Source organism: Taeniopygia guttata, chromosome 1 (assembly GCF_048771995.1).
Source record: "Taeniopygia guttata chromosome 1, bTaeGut7.mat, whole genome shotgun sequence".
Lineage (NCBI taxonomy): Eukaryota > Metazoa > Chordata > Aves > Passeriformes > Estrildidae > Taeniopygia > Taeniopygia guttata.
Genome location: NC_133024.1, coordinates 112787297 through 112812862, shown reverse-complemented (window position 1 = coordinate 112812862; position 25566 = coordinate 112787297). Strand labels below are relative to the sequence as shown.

General features: G+C 43.1%; 1 protein-coding gene across 5 annotated transcripts in view; it reads right to left on the bottom strand.

Annotated features, from left to right (window-relative positions):
• The window catches only part of ERG (ETS transcription factor ERG), a 141782-nt gene that overhangs the window by 22659 nt on the left and 93557 nt on the right, over window positions 1-25566 (bottom strand). For all 5 annotated transcript variants that reach the window (XM_030284153.4, XM_041718918.2, XM_030284132.4 and 2 more), the window contains one exon: window positions 8164-8381. In XM_030284153.4, coding sequence (XP_030140013.2) covers window positions 8164-8381 — 218 coding nt within the window. The remainder of the gene's footprint in view (window positions 1-8163; window positions 8382-25566) is intronic.

Below are 25566 nucleotides of genomic sequence, written 5' to 3'. Positions count from 1 at the left end.
CCCAGTCTTGAGCTGATAAATGTCTTCTGAGGAAGTATTTTATCCTTGGATCTGAAAGCCTCACCTTTATGCAGGGTTACTTAAAATCAAGCTGTTTGATAGTTAGATTTATCATCCATTCCTATCAAAGCTGACTGGAGTTTTGCCAGTCATTGACTCTGATGAAAGCAGATGCAAGTTCATAAATAAGTGTATGAAACACATTTTTTCCTTTTCACTATGCTACTATTTTCCCCAGGTGACATAAAACACCTGTGTTGTGCTGAAGTGCAACGTGTCAGAGAAATTCAGATTAGGAATCAGCAAAACCCTACATATGTCATTCCTGTAATATAAACTCCTCTGTTCAATATTCCTGAGTTTCAGAGTGAAATAAATGAGAAAAAAATGTATTCTCCAAATATCTACATGTCTTCAGAAGTTTATTTAGCAAGCACAGCTTGGATTATAGAGGCTGCTACAAGGTTAGCTCATACTGAGGGCACTCAAAGCTTGCTCAGCCTCATCCTCATTCACTGCAGCCACTCAGGTTGTGGTAAATTTGGTCAGTGCTTCCTCCACAAAGAGTTTGTCACTGAAAAAGTGGCCCATGAAGAAAAAAACCTGAAACTTCCTCAACATTTATAACTTTAAAGTACACTGGGGACAGCCAGCTGATCCCAGGTGAGAAGGAGCCTGTGCTGAGACTCGGAAAAACATTTCCAGAGTGATTTTGGAGGCCTCAGCACTTGTCAGAGAATCTCAGAATGGGTTGGGTGGGAAGGGAACTTGAAATCCCTCATTCCCACCCCTGCCATGGCAGGGACACCTCCCACTGTCCCAGTCTGCTCCAGCCCCAGTGTCCAACCTGGCCTTGGGCACTGCCAGGGATCCAGGGAATCTGGGAATTCCATCCCAGCCCCTCATTTCCATCACGGGGAGAAATTCCTTCCTAATATCCAATATAAACCTTCTTTCTCTCAGTCTGAAGCCATTCCCTGTGTGCTGTCCCTCCATGCCCTGGAAATTGTCTCTCTCCAGGTTTCCTGGGGCTCCTCCAGGCCCTGCAAGGCCACCCTGAGCTCAGCCCAAAGCTTCTCCTGTGCAGGGGAACAATCCCAGCTGTGCCAGCCTTTCCTCCCAGCAGAGCTGCTCCATCCCTCTGCTCATCCTGGACTCCCTTCTGAGACTTCCTGTGAGAGCAAAATCTCCCACAGTGAACTCCAGCAAAACAGAGACATGAAAATGCCAGAAAACTCATTTTGGTTGAAATATCCCTGGGGTGCTCCCACAGGCTCTTGCCCAGCTGCTCAGTGACCTGGGCTGGGGAGATGTACACTAAGAATTAAATAAATGGCTGAGTAAGTAACTGGAAAAGGGATGGCCAGGGTGGGAAAAAGCTGCCAGGTCTGTGGAGCCAGGGTCACTCAGGGTCACTCAGGGTCACTCAGAGATTGGAGGCACCTCTGGCTCCTTTCTCCTGTGACAGAGCTTCTGGCTTTCTGTAAACACAACAGAAGGTGCTTTTTTAGTGAGCTGTACACACAGCAGCCATTCATCTCCAATCAAACAATAACTTTGGCTAATCGAATATTTTAATTTTCTTTTTTATTTTCTTCCCCTTAGCTTTCCCCAGCTATCCTGCAACCCACAGCTGCTTCCAGCCTCAAGGCCATGGTGGCAAATGCAGGCAGTCAGAGTCTGGCTCACTAGAGGCCAGTCAAGCTATAAATATTCCCAGCCTGGCTCTTTGTGCTCCCAGAATGGGGAAACAGCTGGTTTAAGTTTGACTGCACGTTGTCATTTCTCCATTAGTGCAAACACTTCAATATTTCTTACGTGTCAGGTTGGAGTGAAGAAAGGGAAAGCAGGGAAGGGGGTCACGAAAAGCCAAAGCTAAGAAATGATGTTCTGTATATACATAATTTACTATTAGATTGCTGCCTGGGACAAGGCTGAGGTTTGACATGGTGATAGCTAGGCCAAAGCCACAACGACTTCCCAGTTGGCCTATAACTTTCAGAACCTATTTTCTCTTGTTTTCCTTTTATTATTTTCATAGAAATTCTATTATGACGGTAATGGATTACATTTCTCAAATTGTATTTCATTTCAAGAGCTTTTAAGGCTGTTGTATTTGTGGTTTGGTAAAATACGAAATACCAGGAGATGGGGCCCTTCCCAAACCACACGTGCCTTCTTTTGTGGGCAGGGATCATATAGAAAGTTAGGAAAATAGAGCATGCCAGGCATAAACAGAAGTGACATCTTGTATGGAAACCATAATCCCCCATGTCTGTGGAATGTCTGCTGATTTTCATGATTAGCACTAAGGGGCTGTGAGGGTGCAAAATGCTAAAGCCCACGGTTGGCCACTTTTCCTTACCTTCTGTTTTGCCTTAAAAAGCTATTCCTAAAACTTTAAATACTGAGCAATCCCCCTGATGCTGCCCTGATCAAAATGAAACACCCACTAATGACAGGGCAGAGGAGAAACCTCACCACCAGCTCGAAGCGCTCTGGACACAGTAAAAAGGAAATAAAAAAGCAAGGATGGCAATAGGTCTTAATAATGACAGTAATCACAACTCTTGTGGGGTCCTAAATCATTATTTGAAGATTATTTTTATATTTCACTGTCCATCTGAAAGACTTTGGTTGCTGGGAATTCAGTGGTCAATCCCAAATGTAGCACTGATAATTATGAATGAGCCCATTATCCCGGACTGGAAAGCTTTTTATTTAGCACCTGCCAGCCCAGAAACCCCTAAAATGCTTCCAAAAAAATAAAATACTTGTAGTATTAGTTAGCTGAGTTTGTTTTTCCCCTTGGCAACATGTTTGCCTCAAGAACAGATCCACACCATGCCCACACACGCATGCAAGTGCGCATGTTAAGCTGGTAGATTTTCAGAGCAAAGAGAAGCTTCTTGAAGCAGTCACACATCCTGACTTTGCCATTTTTCCAGCTTGGTAGGCAGCCCCTCCACCAACCACCCAGTCAGTGGGGAAAAGATTTTCAGGCTGAGATAATCAATGTCTTCTTACCCCAAATTAGTAATATTTTACACAGGCAGCTCCAATAAGCAGAATCATCCTTTTAGGACACATCTCCCAGCTCAGCCAGTAGGGACTGGTGATGCCTTTTCTTTAGTTTTAGTATTGAGAGTTGGATATGGCTAAGGGATAAAAGGTTTTTATTTTGGTATTTAACAAGGATTTTTATGGTGCAATAATTTGTTAAGGTGGAATATGTTGAAATGTATATATATCGTAGATTGCATATACAATTGTATAGATTTTGTAAATTAGCATATTTAACAAAGATGTTTTAATGAAAGACTTAAATTAATAGCATGACATTTTACTATTTTAAAGTTTTGGGGTTTTTTTAGATAGGCTTAATTTTAGTTTATTTGATTTGTTTCAGAGGGGGTTTGGGAGACAGCATAAGGTTTTTTGGTTTAAGTTTTTAGAATGTTTAGTTTTTTGGCTTAGTCGAATATTAGGATTATGTTACAATATTAGGTTTAAAGAATTACAAGTATGTATGTTAAGGGTATCCAGAATATATAAAAGATAGATAAAAAGAAAAGGTAAAAAATCATCATGGCATCACTGGAGAGAATCCCATGGCCCGATGGGGGCTTTGGGCCAGGCTTATTGTTTAGTCTGAGCTGAGGTTTCCCAGGGGGAGGAATTTCTTTACTTTGTGGGTGGCGGAGCACTGGAACTGCTGCCCATGGAGAGCACGGAGCCTCCCTCTCTGGGGACATTCCAAAGCCACCTGGATGTGTTCCTGTGTGTCCTGCTGAAGGTGACCCTGCCTTGGCAACAGGGATGATCTCCAGAGGTGCTTTCCACCCCCAGCAATTCCATGATTCTGTGATTCTGTGGAGCTGCTTAAATGCTCTAATTAGAACCACCAGTACCACACCATGATGCAGAAGTGCCTCCTACAGCTTTCAAGCCTGCCAGCCTGGATCCTGGGAGCAGGATGGATCTGCTGGAATACACGTGGATGGATCTGTTGGGATACACATGGATGGATCTGTTGGAATACAGAGCTCCACGTGGATGGGTTCTCCCTCCCCAGTGCCCGGGCACAGCAGTTGTCACACATCCTCATAGCACAAGGTACCTCAAAGGCTCCCCATTCCAATTTGCTGGCTTCTATAGCACAAAAAAATCTACTTCTTAGGAGACTTTACATCAAGGGAAAAAGAAAAAAACCACCAGCAAAGAAACTCAAGTTCACCCTGGACTCTGAAAAGCCCTCCAGTGTGTCAGACGTTCTGAACCCAGAGAGTACAGAGGCTCTTTGATGAAAATTCAGGCAGTTACATGCAAAGAAAAATGGTATTTCCCAAAAGAGCCAGCACAAAAGATGTATTAAGTGATAATTTCATTCTCAAATGGTTTTCAAGCAACAACTGGTAGCACTTAAATCAACATTTTGCACATGATTAAATCCTAAGGACAACTAATTATTTCTGGCATTTCTTTAAAACTTCTCTATCAGCCAAGCTGATGTTGGAAGGCTTCTGCTGTGCTTTCAGTGCAGTTAACTTTCAAAATACTTCTTCAATGAAATCATCACACTGCTCATGGCAAGAGAAATTTATCTGTGGCCTGAATAAGACTCTGTCTTCCACTTCAGCCTGCCTGAAAAAGATGGATTACCTACAGTAAATGTCATTATTCCAAGCTACCTTTGTGTAGTGCCACCCATGGGCACGGCAAAGCCCCGTGGGTGAGTGTATTCCAAGTTCACTGGGAAATCCATGGATTTATAAATGTTGTTTAAGCAGTACCCAGAGCCTCATGAGAGCATTTCCACGGGGTGAATTTCTCCCTAAATGCATGACATGAATTGCACTCATTGAGGCAGAATTGCTCGTGCCTAATTTGATGGAATACATAAAGAACAATAAAAAGCAAAGTACCAGTGTGGCATATGCAACTTCCAGATTTATATTACAGGGTGAATCTTTTGCCTGACCCAGGAGCAATAAATAGCAGCAAAGAGGATTGTTACATTCAGGTGAAAGATTGACTGTAGAGCAGCACAAAAGGTCTCATAAGATTTATGTACCTGGGAGGAACAGAATTAATGTACTTAGAGAAACTCCATTTGATGCCACCTGTGAAAACCTGTATTATATATGCAATAACAGCCAGGTAAATGACAGCTTTAATTTAAACTTTTCTCGCTTTATTTAATTTAAGGTAAGCCCCCAGGCTGTATTTCGTGGTGCTGGGCTGCAGGGTTTATCTTGAAAAATACTGTTATTGTTAAAGAAAAGTGGGTAGCTAATCCCTGTGCAGCACACTGAAAATAACCCTTTAATTTCATTCTAATAGCATTTCTCTGGTATTCAAAGGAATGCCAGCTCTGAGACTGTTAAATTTTGGAATTTAATGTAGGGCAATTGCAGCCAAAGTACGTCTGGGGAAAGTCTTAGCAGAGGGGGCACATTCCTTCTCTGAGTGGGTGCTTAACTGGGGATGTCTGAGGGGTTCAGTATGCTCCCAAAATTTTATACCCTCCTCCAAAGCACAGAATATGAGGCCAGGAAGCACTGACACAGGGAGAAGGGAGAGCTGAACAGCAAAAAATTTGCAAAGTTAATTTCTCCCTGGTCACCACTTTGTGGGATCTCATTCCCTGCTTTGCATCCTGAATTATTCAGATCTGCCCAGGAGATGCTCGGGGCAGCACTTGCACAGCTCTGCAATGTGGGGTCATATTTTAGACTCCTCTGGGATAACTCAGATTTTAAAATGGTCTAAACAGAGCAGGTACAGTTTTAATAAAAATGAAACGCAGCTCTGAGTGCTCCAGGTACTGCTTGTGGTAATACTGAACATACAAAGCATTTTAAGAAGTGAGGAAATATTATCATTTAATTATATCATTTGGGAAAATAAGTTTATGGACTGTAAAGGAGTGAGAATAGGGAAGGCTTCTACAGAAAAGAAAATGCAAAGTAACTCACAGAAAGGCAAGGTAGCACAATCTGATATACACTTTGTTTTCCCTAAAACTGGCAGGAATACCACATTTCAATTCCCAGAGTGTAATAACATGATATATTACATACCCACATGTATGTGAGATTTAGAAATGCCACAACATATTTATTTTTTTTAATTGGCAGCGTTCGTTCTCCACTAAGAGTGTAGTATTAAGATCTATTTTTTCAGGCCTGAGTTAGGCCCTATAAAATAAAACTTCTCTGATGAAATAAACAGTGTTTCTTAATGACAATGATTTTTAAAATTATTTTTGTGTTTAGTATGAGCATGCAATATTTTTTTGTTCTCCTGCTAATCTTCTTTTTTATAACTTGTAAGCAAATTTTTTTTTTTTCTTTTTCAGCAAGTCTTGACTTAGGACACGTATCAAAGTGTGAATTTTCCTTGCTGTTTCCATTTAGGAACTCTGCACTGATCTTTCAGCAGGGAAGGCTGTGAAAAAATTCAGGATTAATAAACAGGAGGAAATACAGAATCATGGAATATCCTGAGTTGGAAGGGATCCCACCAACCCAGACCCCACCAACCCCACCCTGGGCATCCCTGGCAGCGCTGGCCAAAGGCTCCTGCAGCTCTGGCAGCCTCGGGGCCGTGCCCATTCCCTGGGCAGTGCCAGCACCTCTGGGGGAAGGACCTTTCCCTAAAACCCAACCTAAACCTCTCAGCAACAATTAACTCTGATTATCTACGCAAGTAAGACTGATTTTGAATAAATACACCATTTATGATTATACCTGTGCATTTGCTTAGCACAAAAAAAAAATTAAAAATATGTTGGAATAGATTAAAGACACCTGAACTTCTGAATAAGCAGCCTTACAAGAAGACTTCTAATCTTGGTATCTGCAGCTTCCCATTTATTTCCACGTATCTCAAATCTTTTGACTGCTCACTGGAAATTCTGATTTGACTTCAGCACAGTTTTCATCCTCAACCACGGAACAGAGGAGGTGTGATAAGCTGGCAGACCACTTTGCCCTGCCTGTGGTGCTCATCACATCAGCACAGCAAGTGTGAACAGCAACCACAGAGCCCAGGGCTGAGGTTTTCCTGAACAACCGACCCTGGGAGATGAGATTAAAACTCAGGTGTTTGTGACAGAGAGATGTGAAGCACGGGCTCCACTGGCACATCACCAGCAATCGTCAGCAACTGACTCTTCTGGACCTTTGCCCTTCAGCAACACCAAAGGAAAACTGTTTTGACAGGCAGGCATTTTAAACAGGAAAGCACTTGTTTGGATAGCTTCCTTAAAAATAAAAAATCTTCATTGTGTTTCTTCAGGTGTCCCACAGAGTGCTCCTAAGCTTGGGAAAGCCATCAGCCAATATCCAAAAATCCACTGCAATACCTTTGCAGACTAATTGATACAAGTCTCCTTTATAGTGACATTCCCCAAAAAATGTCCTGAGACAACAGCAATGCACAGACTCTCTGTGGCTACTGCCTGTTGAGTTATTTATTTTTCTGTTCCTTTCTTCTCCCCTGCCTGCCTTCATATTTATGTTGTTTTTTCAGCATGAGTTCTTAAATCCAACTCCACTTTTTGGCATTACATTTACAGTAACTACAAAGGGAAAGATCAACAGTTCACTCCCTCTGCCATGACAAGGTTTTACATCCAGTGTTTCCCTGTTTGGTTATCTCTGGAGCAAAGACAACTGCCCAAATTGCTGGATTTGACAACTTCCATGGAGTGTTAGATCACACACACCACACCTTTCCATGGATCAATGGTGCTGCTCCAGGCTACAGCAAATCCCCATTTTATTAACTTTAATATGTGCTCTTTCACCTGGTGTGCAAAGCAAATTCACATCCAAAATTAAAATTATTCATTCTAATATGTGCTCTTTCACCTGGTGTGCAAAGCAAATTCACATCCAAAAATTATCAGCAGTCAGAGGAAAGGTATTGCACAAGCTCATGAGAAGTTTGTGCCCGTAGCACCATTTTAGAGCCTCTGTAACACCTGAACAAGGCTGGCAGGTCAAGGTAGGGCAACCTGGAGCCTTCTGGGATGGCAGCAGTGGCCAGGTGGGATGTCCTGAGGCACCTAAAATGGTGCTAAATACACATATTTGGACAACTGAGGCACACCCATCACAAAAATCCCTGTTCTTGAGCCACCACCAGCCTCATTACCTTGACCCATTAACCTGGTTGGGGTTACACTCCATCTTGATGGTGACTCTGGCCGGGGGCTGTGACAACCAGTCCTGCTGGGGGACACGTGGGCTCATCTTGGAGGTCTGGCCATATTCACTGGAGGAGGAGGCCGTCATCTCTGTCTTGACGAGGTGGGGTGATCCGTAGGCACACTCGAACAGGGACTGGTCTTCGCTCACCACCGATAACGCTTCCTGCAAACCACAGAAAGGTCAGGGCAGCCACGTCTCAGGGCAGACATCACAGTGCTCCCCGAGGAAAAAGGGCTTGTCCATCTCACAGGGAGGTGGACAGCCTCGTGCACCATGGAAAAATCAGGTTAGATGTTAGGAAAAAGTTTTTTACAGAAAGGGTGATAAAGTACTGGAATGGGGGGTGGTGGAGTCACCATCCCTGGGTGTGTTTAACAAAGCCTGGATGTGGCACTGCGTGCCAGGGTTGAGAATGGGTTGGACTCGATGATCTCAAAGGTCTCTTCCAACCCAGTGATTCTGTTCTGTTCTATTAGTTTTCAGGCACTGTTGCCATTGAAGGTGAGGACCTGTGGGGACAGATGTTGCCAGCAAATGACAGGAGGACAGGAGAACTTCCCCTGGGAGACCCTCCCAGAGCAGCTGAGCAGAAGCACAAACACTACCAAACATTGGGAACAGAGGAGAGGGCAGGGTGGGCAGCAAAGCCCAGGTCTGTGGGATCTCAGTAGAGATGCAGAGGGTGAGATCTGATGAATGCAGCAAAAATTGCTGCCCCTGAGAGGAACAACCGAAAGCCAGGCTCTGCTGACCCGCTGGGATCCTCCTTTCCTTCCTCAGGGACCCAGCCAAATCCTTTCTGGACCAGGAGCCAAGAGATCTGGGCACACCTCTAATCCAGGGACACCATGCCCACCAGCCACTTCCCTCTCACGGCAACTCTTCCTGGTGGAAACCGCACTCTGGAGCTGTGGGAAGAGCTCTTCATGGCAGCACTGGGGTCACTGAGGGCAGCAGGGTGTCACCATATCTGTCTGGAGGCCACTCAGACACCAGAGGGAGGGACAGTGACCCTCTATCCCCGCTGCCAAGCGTTCCTGCTGGCACCAGTTCCTTCCCTGAGCTATCTGGAGCTGTCTTGTGAGTGAGGCAGTGGCCACCACGTCCATCAGGAAGTGTGGGAAGAGCTGAAACCCCTGAAGGGACACATCCCACCTGAGATAACTCCCCAGCCAGGAGAGCAGGTCCAGGCTGTCACACTCCTGCTGTCCTCCAGCAGTGCACAGGCTCGGGGGGCACCCCCCAAAAGCAGAATTCTGAGGAAACCCACTTTTTCCAGGGGTCACTTTGGGGGGACCTGTCGGAATCTGTGGGTATTGGTGATTCCGAGATTGTAGAAAGTCTCTGTCTTTCTGCCCCACTGCCAAAGCAGAAGCCATAATTGGTCTGTGCTGTTTTCAAGGTTGTTTATTCTGTTTATCTCTCACATGTTCTGCTGCCCTGCCGCAGCTCTGTCCTGCAGGGCAGCGTGTGGGGCTCTGCCCTCAGTGGGATGGTACAAACATTAAATACCACAAACTACCTGTGCTGGATTTACAATAACGTGCCAATATCTGTCACCTACGTTGGACAGTGTGTCCCCAGCCTGAACCAACAGAAAAATGCCAACACCACAGTGAAACATGGAGGGCATGAAGAAGGAGAAAAAGGACAAGACACACCCAATTTTCTCCATCTTGTCCCCTCTGAACCCCTAATCTAGAAATCTAAAATTTTACTTTTGCACCCGTGCCACACTTAATTATTATTCTTATCAAACACTCAAAGCTTGTAATTCATCCTGTAAGATTGAAAACTCTTTTCCATGGACAGAGATCACAGACAGTGTCTCTGGGGGCTCTGTCCAGGGGGGTTCCTGACCCCTGCCAGGGTCCCAGACCTGCCAGGGCAGCCAGAGGGATGCCCTGGATTCCCACAGGGACCAAGTGCATAAGGGTGCAAATTCAAGCACTGGAAGTGTGAATACCCCACTGGAAGGGGCTGCCCAGGGACGTGCTGGAGATGCCACCCCTGGAGGTGCCCAAGGAGCGCCTGGACGTGGCACTCAGTGACAAGGAGGGCATCGGGCACAGCTTGGGCTCGGTGGGCTGGGAGAGCTTTTCCAGCCTTGGTGGCCCTGTGAAAGGACAGCAGTGACCCACAGTGTGACTCCATCCTGCCATCCTGGCTGCAGGGGGGCAGCCCAGCACCTCCTCCCTGCCCCTGTGGGGACAATCCCTGCCCTGGGCGGGCGAGGAGGCTCCGTGTGAGCCCGGGGGCTGATGGCAGCTGAGGGGGAGGCTGGGCCAGCTGGCCATGGCTGCGAGTGTGGGGGCCAAGGATCAGGGGCTGGGGGGAATCCTGAGCCAGACTCGGGGCAGGGAGCTCCGTGAGGCAGCGTGGGTGGGCTGTGCTCCTGCCAGATCTGCTGCTGAAGGCCAGAAATGCGTGGTCCTGTCAGCAGAGGAGAAAGGAGAGAGAAAAAAGGATGGGAGTTCCCCAGCTCTGGGAGGGTGGGTGGTTGTCTGCAGGCTCCCACCCTCTCTGGCTGCTGGAAGAGGGTTTTGCCGAGCTCCAGCAGTCAGATGCTGCCCTAAAAATCAGTGTTTGTTCGTTTTGAGACCCGTGTGTGTGACCCTTGCAGATGTTCTTTGCATGGGGTAAGAGCTGGACTTCATCCTTGTGGGTTTCTGTTCTGTGATTCTGCATTCCTCCTTTTCATCCCCCTGGTTTGTGAGCCCCTGGGCTAATATTCATAGTTTGCTCTGCATTTGCAAAGGTGAGGACATCACTTCTAGCTTCTTAATGCTTATGAAAACTGAAATCACCCCTTAATCTCAGGGCTTGGGGAGTGGGATTCAGGCCCTTCAAGCTCCCTGAGACTCATGATTGAATTACTAACACTGACAAAGGATCTGCACCTTTTTACTGCTGATTTTCAGATGTCACCTGAGTGCAAAGATTTCTCAGTTGCCACCCTTCCTTCTGTGTTCTGCACACTCTCCCACCAACCTGCAACCAGCTACCCTCAGCCTCTTTGGTTCTGTGAGACAAAAAGGATGCCAGGAGAACACCTCCCCTTTTTGTCATGCCTCTCATGCATGAAACCTTTGCTGTTGGTGGGCTGAAGGTTTTCTAAAGAGCCTTTTCTGAGAAAACCTGCAGACCAAGGAGGTGTGGGGGGAGATGGCTGCTGGTGCCTTTCTCCCCAAGGATTCTTCCCTGGCTCCACTGAGAGACAGCAGTAAACTTAATGTGCTTGGATAGTAAAGTAGCAGGGATCACGTAACAAGAACTAAAGCAAGAAGATATTACACTGGAAGGAAAATAAAGAGCTCTTTCTCAGCAGTCCACGAGATTTTTTTCATCAAATAACTCCTCAAAATTAAATATATATATGTACACAAATACAGTCTGGCCAGATGATCACGATGCATCCCATGCCTGACACTACTGAATGCACAGTTCCCTTTTTTCTGCCCCAATCCATGAGATGAAAAACACGTAACAAAATGTTAATTTTGAAACAGTTAGCTCCATTAAATACACTAAAGTGTGAATTATGCAGGAGAAAGCTTATACAGATTGCAAATAAAACAATATTTAATTCTGTAAACCATTTGCTAATGGACGGGCATCAAGCACTATCTAATGGATTTATTTCTCATCCTCCCCCACAAAAGTGACACAAAGCAAAGTTTTCTGGTTCCTATTAAAAATGACTCCACATAATGTAAATTAATTTAAGGATATTTAGGGTAAGTACAAATGTAAAGAACAACAAGAGAAAAAGGGTTTTCTTCTTATTGGCATTACTAATGACAACAAACATTGCTTGTACTATGGGTGTCCATTATGTTGCCTGAAGAGGGAAAATGCAAACTTCTAAACTTCCTGACGAGCATCATAAAAGCTGGAAACACAAACCAAATCACCTAGGGCTGTGTGAAAATCTACAACTATGGATACAAAACAAGACAAACATAAATGAGCCCAAGAGACAGACTTAAACTTCACACTTCAGAGGAGAATTCATGGAGAAAGCAAGCTCAGGCTGAGTTTAGCTGTGGTTTAATAGCACTCATCTGTACTCCAGCCTGCTGGTTATCACTCAGTGCTCGCTGACAGGCCTGGGGAGGCTCTGGAGGAATCACTGAGCTCCTGCCAGCTTTGTGTGCTGTGGGTCGGGCCCTGTGTGAAGGCTCATAATGTGCACCCTCTGACATTCTTCACCCTCCCTGGGCTTGGTGGCCTGTCTGGAAGGACAGCAGGACATGGATCCCCCCTCCCTGGGCGACAAAAGCTGCACTGGCCATCGAAGCCTTTGCAGGATGTTGAGGAGTCAGCACAACTAAAGAACGTGGCCCATGCTGGGATCACCCTCATGTCCTCTTCAGCCTCTCTTTCCACTCAGTGATCTTAAATCGGAGAATCAAAGAGTGGCTTGGGTAGGAAGGGAACTAAAATGTCACTTAATTACACCCCTGCCATGGCAGGGACACCTTCCACTGTCCCAGGCTGCTCCAGCCCCAAATCCAACCTGGCCTTGGGCACTGCCAGGGATCCAGGGGCAGCCACAGCTGCTCTGGGAATTCCATCCCAGCCCTGCCCACCTTCTCAGGGAAGAATTGCTTCCCAATATTCCATCAAATCTTACTTTGAAGCCATTCCCTGGCTCCTGTCCCTCCATCCTTGTCCCCAGTCCCTCTGCAGCTCTCCTGGAGCCCCTTCAGGCCCTGGCAGGGCTCTGAGCTCTCCCTGGAGCTTCTCCTCTCCAGGTGAGCACCCTCTCCCAGCCTGCTCCAGAGGTTGTCCAACTGGGATCAACTTAGACCACTTAAAAGCCGAGGATCTGTGGCCCAGGCTGTTCTGAATCCACTGACCCTGCTAGACCCAGGGATGCTGAAGAACCAGAACCCAACCTGGCAGAACCACCCTGAATCTCATTCTGGAGAAAAGCATGGAAATAGCAGCAACAGGAAGCATTTCTCAGTTATACAGGAATGTCTGATAATGGGCATAACTTGGTGTCCCCAAACTGGGAGCTCTGAAAGGAAGGCTCCAACAGCAAGCTGCTGTGCTGGAACAGCTGACAGAAAGCAGTGTGGGTTATCTCTTTCCTAAATACAGGGACTTCAAAATCTGTTTTGTGTTATAATCACAAATGCAAGCTCCTGGACCAAATCTAATATAAAAATTGTCAGAACTCACCAGCATGAAAAAAAACCCAGCATGGTCTGGCCACGTGTAAATGTAAACAAAGCTATTAATGCTGACAATGTTTGGCAAGGTTTTATAACATATGGATGCCAGTTCTATTCCTAGTAAATGCTTTTCATTACTCATTTACATGTTAATCTCTTTTTCTCATCCATATTAATGCTGTCTCTGGAGCAGTTTGGCAGCATCAAGCCATAAGTGGGATTAAGAAATGTAAACATTAATAATTATTACAAAATAGATGCATTACAGGCTTCTTTCAGTTTTGCAAAGGTTTGTACCTTTTTGACAATAATTTTAGCAGTGAATGGGTCATCTTCCTGGATTTCACATGATGCAACCTATTCTCATGACATGTCAGAAATGAAGCCTTTAATTTCTAGTAATTAATAATTGGAGTGAAGGGATATGAAGAAAAGAACACATGGAGCTTAAAGGAAAAGGTGGGAAGGGTCTTTCACGCAAGTTTGTGAAGTAGAGCTGTTGGTATTTGAGGTCAGTATTGAACATGAATTTTCTTTATTTCATCTTCCTTTCTCCACATATTTCCCCTCATGACATCACAGAAAAAAAAAAACCAAAAAAAAACCAAAAAAAAAACCAAAAAAAAAAACCACAAAACCCAAACAAACTCGTGTTCCTTCATTATATTCTTTTTATATTTTAATTGCTTGTACTATAGCAAACCTGGCCTCTCCTTTGGACTTTCTGTACTAATGATAAAAGAACAAAACGATTTCTCTGTTTGGTTTTGACTTACACTTCACTGATAAGTTTAAAAAAAGGAAAAGAATAACAGACTGACAAATCTGTAGAACAATAGGTACAGCAACGCCTTTAAAGTAGGCATAAAGTCATTAGGACAAAGGTGTTTACTTAATCAAATGCAAGATTACTTGGCCTAGAAACATGAAGTTACAGGAAATGTGATTGAAGTAGTTCCCATCATGAGAAGCACATGCAAGCTGCCCTCTCCTTCAAATGCAATGTCAGGAACTCAGGACAAAGACTTTTTTTTTTCTCTAAAGTTTGGTCAAACTTAAGAAATGGCTACACAAGACAATAAGGTGTGTGGCTGTGCAGCAGGACTTGCTTGGGATGAGGGATATTGGGGAATAAAAACGGTAGAAGGATTTTAAAGTATTTTAGAGGCCACTCTAACCCAGGGGTTAGACTGGACAATGGTTTTAAACTGTGATGTGTTTTGTTTTTTTTTTTCATGAACTGAAGGAGGGCAGGTTTATGCTATATTTTAGGGGGAAATCCTTGGCTGTGAGGGTGGTGAGGCCCTGGGACAGGCCACCCAGATAAATTGTGGATTCCCCATCCCTGGAAGTGTCCAAGGCCAGGTTAGATGGGGTCGGGCAAGAACTTCACCCACGGAGGAGGATGAATGAGGGGACACAAACACAACAAAACCCCTCATTGTACACTGAAATGCTAGAGAAATAAAATGCATTTTTTGCTTCTTCAGACAGCATTCCCAGACTCCCAAAAGGACTGGTTACCCTTGGCTTACAACAACACTGCAATAAAGAACTTTTAATAAACTTTGCCATGTGCACTGCATTTATACAATCTATTTTTTGACACCAGTTTTATACTATTTCTCCTCAATGATGTAAACACTTTTGCTTTTCTAATCTGATTTCATGATAATACATAGGTAAGCAAAAACTTTGACCTCTCCACAGCCATAGTCCATTCAGACACAGGGTGTTTCTTATAATTTCTCAGATGTCTACAGGTCAGAAAAACCCCTCTGTTCTACAAAGAATTCTGACATGCTGCAACTTATTTTCATTCTAAATTAAACCAAAAGCTGTTCTACAAAAACTTTCACCAAACTGTTTATTACGAGGATTAATTGTAACACACCAGCGTGTGTTTTGCAGATGTTAAAACTTTCTAATGAGCAGTCACATTTGGAGAGGACCTGCATTTTCTGGGGGAAGATTGTTCTCATCAAGGCTGTGCAATTAGCTCCTTAAGTGTTTCCATGCTTAGTGCTCTCAGTGTCCCTTTTATACCTGATACCATTGGTTGTTGAAGGTTTGCTGATGGAACTTAGGCTTGGTTTAGGGGTTCTGTGTGGTGGTAAAGTTTCTCTTCTAGCTTGTGCTTTTAAAGAAAATTTAGCAGTTTCTTGTTGTTTGGTCTTAAGGTAGTTTATTGTAAGCTATCTAAAAGATTGTCTTCTTTGGTTACTGCGGTTTGGTCAGCAGCTCAGGCAGAGGCACACACACCTTTGACACACTTTTTGACTATTTTCTTTTCTTTTTGCTCTTGGGCTGCTGTTATTTTTTATATGGTACATTGCGTGATAAATGTTTACAGGTTTTTTTTAATACTTATTATTTATATTAAATGGTGCTCTTTTATTCTAAATTAATCTATGAGTGCTAACATTATCAAGAACATGGAGGCAAGGAAGAAGAAAGAGGAGGAACAGGACTGCCTTACATTCTTCCATCTTAAAACTTCTGACCCTTACATACAAAGTAAACCCCCCCTGTACAGGTGTTAAAACCTCCTTGTATAATACTAAAAAATTCTTCCCTTTACTTTGTAACTACTTCTACTATAATATCTAAACTTTTGTGACTTCTTGTTTTTCCTGTAAATTATTCTATGGCTCAAACTCAAAATCACAGCTGTTTCCAGCTGCCTGCCAGGGTCTCAAATGCTTCTGACCAGGGCCTGGAACCTCCAAAAATGTCTGAGGGACATTTTGAGTTCAAACAGTTTGTAAATTGAATTACAGATGTTGCGAAATAAAGGACAGGTGAGAGTACACAGGGCACAAGATTTGAGCAAGTCACTCTTCTTGCTTGCTGCTTTTCTACCCTGTCCTCCCTCAGACTGCATCTTCTGATGTGGCTGCTCATCTGGAGTGAAAACCTAATTTCAAACAGGCCAGGAATGCCATTTCCAGGCTGGACACCAGAACCTCCCCGAGCAGTGGGAACTCTTCCAGCCTGAGGCTCTGCTCACGTCTGCAACAGGCACCACTGCAAGAGGAAACAAGCTGGGGCTGAACTGCTTCAAGAGCCAAAATTTGCAGCCCTGCTCCAAAGCCGAGCCTTTGAGCCTTGGATTCATTGCATCCAGCAGCAACTGGGTGAAACAAAAGGCAAATGATTGATGTTTTTGCCTTGCTGTAGCTTATTAATCATGATGCTTGTACAAGTCTCTCCTGACCGTTTGCAGAAGAAGGATATTCAATATGGTGTGGGGAACATACTGGAAAAGGTTACTGCTTAAAATGCAGTCACCTGAGTCAGGAATTGCAACACACATCTGGAATATGTTTTCCTTCTAAATCTCCGAGTCTTGGATTCATTAGATCAGACAAAAACCCACATATTATATTCATGAGGAGAGTTCATGAACAACAAAAAGCCTTGGCAAGTACAAGATAGGAAAGACAGATATTGTCCTCACCTCCACCCATGAGAATCTGATTGCCAGCTCAGCCAACATCCTCCAGCTCCTTTCAGGGAGCACTTGGAGACTCCGTGTTAATCCAAACACAAGCCCGGTGCTGCCACTTATCAGCTCTCCTCACCTCTTGCTGAGAAAAATACAAGGATGTTTGGAGGCCCACTTGAAAAAAGGAATAATCAAGCATCCATCATATTGATGTTATGGAATTGCAGGCTAGATTAATTTCTGGGAAACAGCAGCAGATGTTTTTGAGGCCTGATCCTGCAGCCCTCTTTGCGTAACTCTGACTTCACCGCTAACGTGAGCTGAGGCCTCGTGGCTAAGCCCAAAGGCTTAATATCTTGTGTCTTAATGAACAAGTTCTGAAATACTATAAATTTAAATGCAGACCCTGGTGCCTTATCACAATTTCTAATAAACTGTCATTCCTGAAATGTCAGCAAAGCATAAGGTAATATTTGCAGCATGAGCCATTCAACTCCACGTCTGCAAGTGGATCAGAAAATAAAAAAAGTAAATCACCATTTTGTTATTACAGATTGTGAAACTTTCGGCAGAATTACTAAAAATTGGTCTTAGAAAACATATCTTCCTCGTGCCAAGCTGTGTGCTGTGTTTGGGACTACCCTGCATTTCACACATTAAAATTATCACACTGAGTAGAGCCCTTCCCAGAGCAGGCAGGAGCACCTGCTTTAAAGAGTTGCCATTTCACAATCAATTATTTCACCTGCAGTTTTTATCTGTCAGCAAAGTGCAAATAAATAGTTTAACACCAAGATTTAATATATAGAAGTATGAAACTCTTTTATAGATGCCACAGAGATGAAAACTTCCACCCTGCACCTATTTCAGCCCTTCTCAACACCTGAGCGGGCTTCAAGTTGCTTGGAAGCAGCTCTGCCCATTCACAATGACCAGAGAACTGCAGCAGGCTCCTGAGTGAAAGTGAACCTCAACAATCTCATCCTACGTGAGCAAAATGCTGGAAAATTATTTAAAACACTGAGGCAGCACCAGGTTTTATCAGCTGCACCATGAGCTGAACGAAGAGGGTGCAGGGTTGCAGCAGCACAGTGATCAGAATACGTATTCCTGAATGATTATGTCAACCTTAAATCACCAGGGCTGGAAACAATACAAATATATCCTGCAGATTGTATATTGCATACAATATATTGCATTTTTAAAGAAACTGGAGCTTTGTATGCTTATTTTAGCACTTCCATCCATGGAAAGAGCTCGAGCAATGACGCTTGAATGACTTTTTTTTTCAGTCAATACAATAGACTTTTCATTCTTTTCATCTTGAGAGTATTGTCAATTATAAATGTTGAAAGCTTGAAAGTTTTGCTCCTTCATGTTTGGCTGTTAACTTCTAGGCCTTCAAAGTGCCGAGAAAACTGGGGAAAATTTGATATAGAACCCTTGAATTCCTATCTCAGCCCAGGGCTAGTCTGTTTCTGTTACTTTGCTTTTCTAGTACACGACTGTATCAATCTGAAGGAGCAGCCAATCTTCTAGTTTGTTTAAAAATACAAACATCTTGAGTGGTTTTTTTTTTTTCAGCAACCTTTGCATCAAAAATTTGTTTTGCAGAGCAGATTGCAGGTTTGTAAAGTGGCCCAGAGCCCAACAGGAAGGGAACTGAGGCTGCACACACCTGCTAGGAGCTAACAGATCAAAATTATATCAGTAAAGAACCTTGGGAGAGAGTCTTGGGACTAAGCAGTGCCCAAAACAAGGCACTGATCCCATTCTACACCATCAGTCTTATCCATTTCTTTATTCCTTTTTACATCCTTTACTGGGGTTTCTTCAAGAATTGCTGTGTGTTAATCAGAGTTATTCTCTGTCTAGAATTAAAGCTTTTCCTTCTACACAGTAACTACCCTCAATAAAGTTTGGAAACTTTACTGAGAAAATTTTTAACATTATTTTTTTTAGCCTAATTCAAAAGATCTGCCCAGTATTATGGTACTGCTTGAAACTCTTTACTATGTAAGGAAAATTATAAGGTAATATATTACATTTATAATAATTTCTGCTATATTTAATATTTGTTCATGGTGGTGTGTTGACCCACCACAGATAAATTTTATATATAATTACACAGTCCTATTTTTTATATATATATATGTGTGTGTGTGTGTATGTGTGTGTGTGTATATATATATGTATATGCACATATATATTTGTATGTATATATATTATATATATATATGTGTGTGTATATATATGTTATATATATGTGTGTGTATATATATATATGCACATATATATTTGTATGTATATATATTATATATATATGTGTGTATATATATGTGTGTATATATATATACATATATATATATAACATATATATAAATATATAGGTATTTAAATATATATATAATATATATTTATATACACACCCTCCTAAGTATATGTACACATGAACAATTTTTAGAGGATCCCACCCTAAATCTCTAAGGAAATTTTTAAGTAAAAATAACTCAGGCATTAAAATACATTTCCTTAAAGCATAGCATGTACCAAGGACAACCTCATCAGCAAAGTGATTAAACATGTATGGGAAGGAATGAAGAGATCTTAACAACCACTGAACTGAGGAAACCTGAAAAAAAAAAAATGCATCCAAACGAGCTTCCTTTGCAGTGAAGCTTCGTTTTTTAGGAATGCCTGAGAGCACTGGGGAAATGGCACTTGGATGGAGGCCAGGAGCTGAGCTCCTGGTGACCCATCACTTCCCTGCAGGGTCTGTGCGTGGTGTTTGTGCACGTGCACACGCCAGAGTGAGCGTGGCTGTGTCACCAGAGGGTCACTCCTCTTCCTGCTGGGAATTCTGCACTTATGGGGCAGCCTCAGCTCCAAATATCCCCTGCCCCAAGGAAATGGCAGCGAAACAAAAGGGTGTCTGCTGGGTGTGGGAGCAAGTCCAAGCAGCTGGTAAAATCTCAGATGGTTCAGAGAATTTGCAGAATTACCAGGTTGGAAGTGACATTAAAAATCACCAAGTCCAACCCATGCCCTAACACCTTGACTAAACCTGTGTTCACCTTCACATGTATTTAAAACTTGCATTTTGCTTTCAGAGAGCACTGACAACATTCAGCTCTTGTGAATCTCCTTGCTTGAAAGCTTCTGGAAATGCTGCTCGAGCCATCTTTATTTCTATGGATGTTTTCATTCGCTTCCAAGTGTATTTTGTCTTGATGTAATTCTTCCCTGGGAGGGTGGGGAGGCCCTGGGATGGAATTCCCAGAGCAGTTGAAGCTGCCCCTGGATCCCTGGCAGTGCCCAAGGCCAGGTTGGATTTGGGGCTTGGAGCAGCCTGGGACAGTGGGAGGTGTCCCTGCCATGGCAGGGGTGGGAAAAAGATGATTTTTAAGATCCCTTCTAACCCAAACCATTCTATGATTCTACAATTCTATACATTTTACTGACTTCTCCACATTAGACAACTGGAATTAAACCACAAATTTATATTGCTTTTTAAAAATTTACTCTGTTAACAGTTCTCTCCATCTTTGCACAGGAATGGAGCAGAAAATCTTTTGTTTATGTTTTTCTCCCTTCCTTTTCCTCAGACACCTTTTACTCTGGAGCTCCCATGTATACACTGGATATATACATATGTAGTATTGCATGCCTCTCATGGTATTCCCCATTTCAGGAGCATATGGAATATTGCTCAGATGGGTAATCCTTTTCAATTCAGAATGAACTTTCCAAATATGCCCACTGTGTATGTAAAATATGACTTCCTGTCACGATAACCTTTGCAGTGTATAGCCCAGCATACTTTCCTATAATTGTTTATAATGAATATCTTGATTCATACTTCTGCACACATTATTTTAGTCATCTGCCACAAAACATGACTAATGAAATTAAGACAGGGTTGAATGTTGCAGTATAAAGTCATTTCTTTGGGTACAAACACAGGAGAGTGTTTAGTGAAACAGCAATACAGTTAAGTGCCTGCTTTTCTTCAAGGATATTTAATTTACTCTGCTGAACCAGTATAATGTAAGGATGTTGTTGTTTTAGCTCAAACATTAACTACAATCAATCCAAGAAATTAATATTGGTTTTGATATATTGCATTTAGAGAAGTAGCCAAAACAATGGATCAGAAGAAATTGTTTATTCATACCTACGGCAGACAAAGTGAACATTCTTTGTTTGTCCAAAATAAATCAAAACAGAACCATCCCAAACAGAAACTCTCACACACACACACACACAACAAATTGCTTTGTGACAGTGTAAAAAAAAAATCTAATCTCATTTACACCTGTGCTTTTGCTTTTAAAGTAAGTTCTTATTACTTCATTTAAGCAGTGTCTTCCTAAATAAAAACTTCAAAATCACAAAATATAAACAATTCAGAAAATTTTCAATGTTTCATTATTTTTTCTTTTTTTTTTTTAGAGATCTGCCTCACAAATTTAAACTTTGTCTTCCAACTCAAACCGTTTTATGACTGTAAGAGCTTGCAGCTCTCTGCTGAATCACATGCAGCAGAAACAACTCGTGGCCCATTTTTAATTTTACATGTGAAGAAGAAAAGTAAAATGCAGGTGGCAGTATCTTTGATGTGGTGGCAAGAAAAATCCTGCAGCTTTTCCCTGTGGCAGTATTTCTTCCAAAGGAATAATTATCAAAGTTATCAGTCAAACTCCAGACCCTGCAGCTCTGACATGGACTGGTTTTTGCAACAGCACCAACATCAGCTCCAGAAAGACAAAAAAATCAGCTGCTGCCATTGATGGAAAAGTGCACTGAGAACATCAGTGCAAATGAAGAGAATCTCCTGTCCAGAACTGTGAGATCTGCATTTATCACGGCAACAGAAACCTTTAAGATGGTTTTATAAGGTGGTTTTTTCCCCACACCTCACTAACAAGTGTTGAATACACATTGCTACAAGAAATGAAGCTGGGTGGATGCAAAGCTTAAGATACGCTAAAAATACATACTTTTATTTGTTTTTCTTTGGGCTGTATTGAAAAATGACCCCAAAAATGTCTTTCCATACTGTAATCCAGGCCTTCCAACATCCAGGAGAGGCAGAGAGGTATGCAGGCTGTTTCTCTTTTATTGTTTCCCCAAACAAACCCATTTCCTACAAGCTGTTCCCATATCTTTCGTGCCACGTCCAGCTTCCCAGAAAAACAGCAGGAAAACAAAGTGTGAACTCCAAACAACCCATTTCCCCAGAACAATGTGCCACGCTAAGGAGAGAGAGAGAGATAAAGGGGAGGAGGGCTGGGGGAAGAGCAGGAGGGAGGCAGAGGGGCTGTGGTGATGCTGCCAAAGGACCTAGAGAAAAAAAGGAAGGAGGAACTTTTAGAAGTCACAGAGGGGAAGAGTTGTGAGTTGTGTAACTGTAAATATGCAACAGGCAGGTTGCCAACTATTTCAAAGGATTTGAGGTTTCAAAATCGTCGAGGAGGCTTAACTGATTTGCACTCTGGGTCTGGAGCTTCCAGGAACACCTTCACAGGTCTGAGAGCCAGCAACTACCCCATCTTTTATAGCCTCCTCAAGCCATACTTGGTCAGCATTTCAAGCTGAATCAGTAAGGAATGTAAACAGACACCATTTATGCTTCTCTGCAATTTAATAAAATGAAAGCATGGACTAAATAAAGTGAAATGATAGATGTTGCTCACTATGAAGGGAAAACCAGATGAGTTTGTTCATTTAGTTCCTGGCTCACCTGAGCAATCTGCAATGCTCCTGCTATTCAGAAGGCCAAGAAAACTGATGGACTGAGCTCCCACAGGAATAAAAAACATTCATTGAGACATGTGTGATAAAAGAAAATGATGTTACCGTGACATTTTAAAATCCTGTTCCTGTATTTGAGGGAATAAAAGTAAGGAAGGAACAAATAAATTCAGCCTTTCTGGCCATGAGGATTATTCAAGTAAGAAACAAACTAGTGTAGATTCGATGTAATTGGAACGATCTTCCCCAAACTGTGGCTTGGGCTGATCCCCCAGCTGGGGCAGGAGGAAAGGGATGGGGATTGTGTCCCTGTGCCCCACAGGTGAGATCCCACCTGCAGAGCTGCCCCAGCCCTGTCCCAGCCCAGGAGGAGCTGGAGCTGCTGCAGAGAGCCCAGAGGAAGTCATGAAGTTGATCCCAGGGCTGGAGCTCCTCTGCTCGGGAGAAGAGAAAGCTCCAGGGAGAGCTCAGAGCCCCTTCAGTGCCTAAAGGGAATCCAAGAGAGCTGGAAGATGAAGATATGTAGTGATAGGGTAAAGGGGAATGGCTTCAAACTGAAAGAAGGTAAAGTTAGGTTAGACAGGGAAGGAATTTCTCCCTGTGAGGATGGCCAGGCCCTGGCACAGGGTACCCAGAGCAGCTGGGGCTGCCCCTGGATCCCTGGCAGTGCCCAAGGCCAGGTTGGACACTGGGGCTGGAGCAGCCTGGCACAGTGGAAGGTGTCCCTGCCCACAGCAGGGAATTTGAACTGGGTGATCATTAAGGTTTCTTCCATTCCAAACTATTCTATGAATCCATGAAATCAAGAATCTGACCAGCTTTGAAATCTTTGGGTAGGGAGACACATCTTCTGCAATAAAGGTGAAAAATGTGGTTCCTTTCTTCTGCTGATAAAAGATGCAAACCCACAGATGTTGCAGTCAGGGCAATGAAAAGCCAAACACAAGCATTTGTCAGTGGGACCTGGCATGACCATGAAAGGTGCACTCTGCAGAGAGGGAGATGTGGGGCAACATTCATGTCACAATGTGCTGACTTCCTACTGTGCCCTTGCACTTAAACTGCTGCAATTCTGCAGCAAAAAGGACATTTCCAATGCCTCAAAAGTATCTACTAACCATGAGTTTTATGCAGAGATAAATGCAAGAAATAAATTCTGCTCTCTTGGGCATAAACTGAGGCAAAGGATTAGACAGACCTTGTCAGAAAATGCTCACAGCAACACAGAAGAGACACAAGTTGAGTGAAACAGATACAAAGCAGAAGTTCAAGTGTGAGCAGTGTGATTGCCACAGCTGTGCCAGAGGTTATTTTTTCAATTTGAATGACCAGAAAATAATAAATAATGAAAGGCTACTATGTGTGACAGGCAAGACGTGGAATGAAGGTAAAGAGAAAAGCTTGATCAAAGGGGAAGGAAAAGCAAAGTTTCAGGCTGGAAGGGATCTTAACATCTAATTCCAACTCCCTGCTGTGGGCAGGGACACCTTCCACTGTCCCAGGGTGCTCCAAGCCCCAATGTCCAACCTGACCTTGGACATTGCCAGGAATGTGGCAGCCACAGCTCTGGGCACCCTGTGCTCTCTTGACATGACAGCAGGAAGGGGGATTTTTGTGTTTTATTTTCCCTCTGAGAGCTTGGCAGCCTAAAGTTTGGACTTTGACCAAGAAAAGATTTATTCTTGTATTAATAGATCATTCAGCTCACCTGGAACACATGCAGGTAATGAGGCTTCTGTTAATTGTTAGGAGTTAATTGTGATGCACACGGAGGTGTCCAGCCTCAGTCCCAGAATGGTTTGGGTTGACAAGGACCTTCAAGTTCATCTCATCCCACCCTGTGCCATGGCAGGGATGCCTCCCATTGTCCCAGGCTGCTCCAGCCCCAGTGTCCAGCCTGGCCTTGGGCACTGCCAGGGATCCAGGGGCAGCCACAGCTGCTCTGGGAATTCCATCCCAGCCCCTGCCCACCCTGCCAGGGAACAATCCCTGCCCAAAATCTCATCCAGCCCTGCCCTCTGTCAGTTTGAAGCCATTCCCCCTTGTCCTGTCACTCCAGGCCTCAGTAGAGTCCCTCTCCATCTTTCTTGTTGGTATCTGTGTCTGAACCGAGCATCTGTTCAAAGCATCACTTTCTCAAGACTGTAATTTTTCAGCCAGCCAAACACAGATTGTTGAGGATTTCACACACCAATTTTACCTAAACAATTAGCAAATTCATTTTGCTCCATCAGAGTTAACAGAAACACTTCACTGGTATAATCAGGGGAACTCTGACTCTTCAGAACATCTTTTAAGTATATAAAAGCTTTCTTATAAGATACTTCCAGTGAGACTTAAATCTAAAACAGATCTTAAGAAACCAGCTCTTTTGTAAGAATATGGAAAACAGATCTAAAGCTTCAGTAAAGTTTTTTTGTTTCCTCATGTGGAGTATTTCATCATTGACCACGCGTGTTTTAAAGCTGTTTATGACCCTCTGAAGCTTCAGGCTTCAGACACAACCATGGAGAAAACATTTGATAGAAATATTTAAAATTCCTGCCACATCTTCTTATATTCTACTTTTTTCTACAGATAGGTTTTTTATGCTGAGTACATTAAATATTATATTGGTGACTGTGCCAATATATAACAAAAAAACACTACAGTGGCATGTACAAAGAATATTTTTAAGTCAGTTATTTGAAAAATTAGTTCTTATTTATATCAAAGTCCCAAGTTCCTGATTCTGTATTTCTAGGAAAATCTCTTAGGATATTTTATAAGCTTTACAGAATTTTTGAAGTGTCAGTGAAATCATCATTCCTTGCAACAAAAACCACACTGCTCATTTTAAAACTTGGTAGCTAAAAAAATCTGCATTACAAATTTATCTTTTATATGAGCACTTCTATTGCCATAAGTAGAACTATTTGCAAATAAGAGCTAAGAGCATCTAATTAATAGATATTTCTCAGAG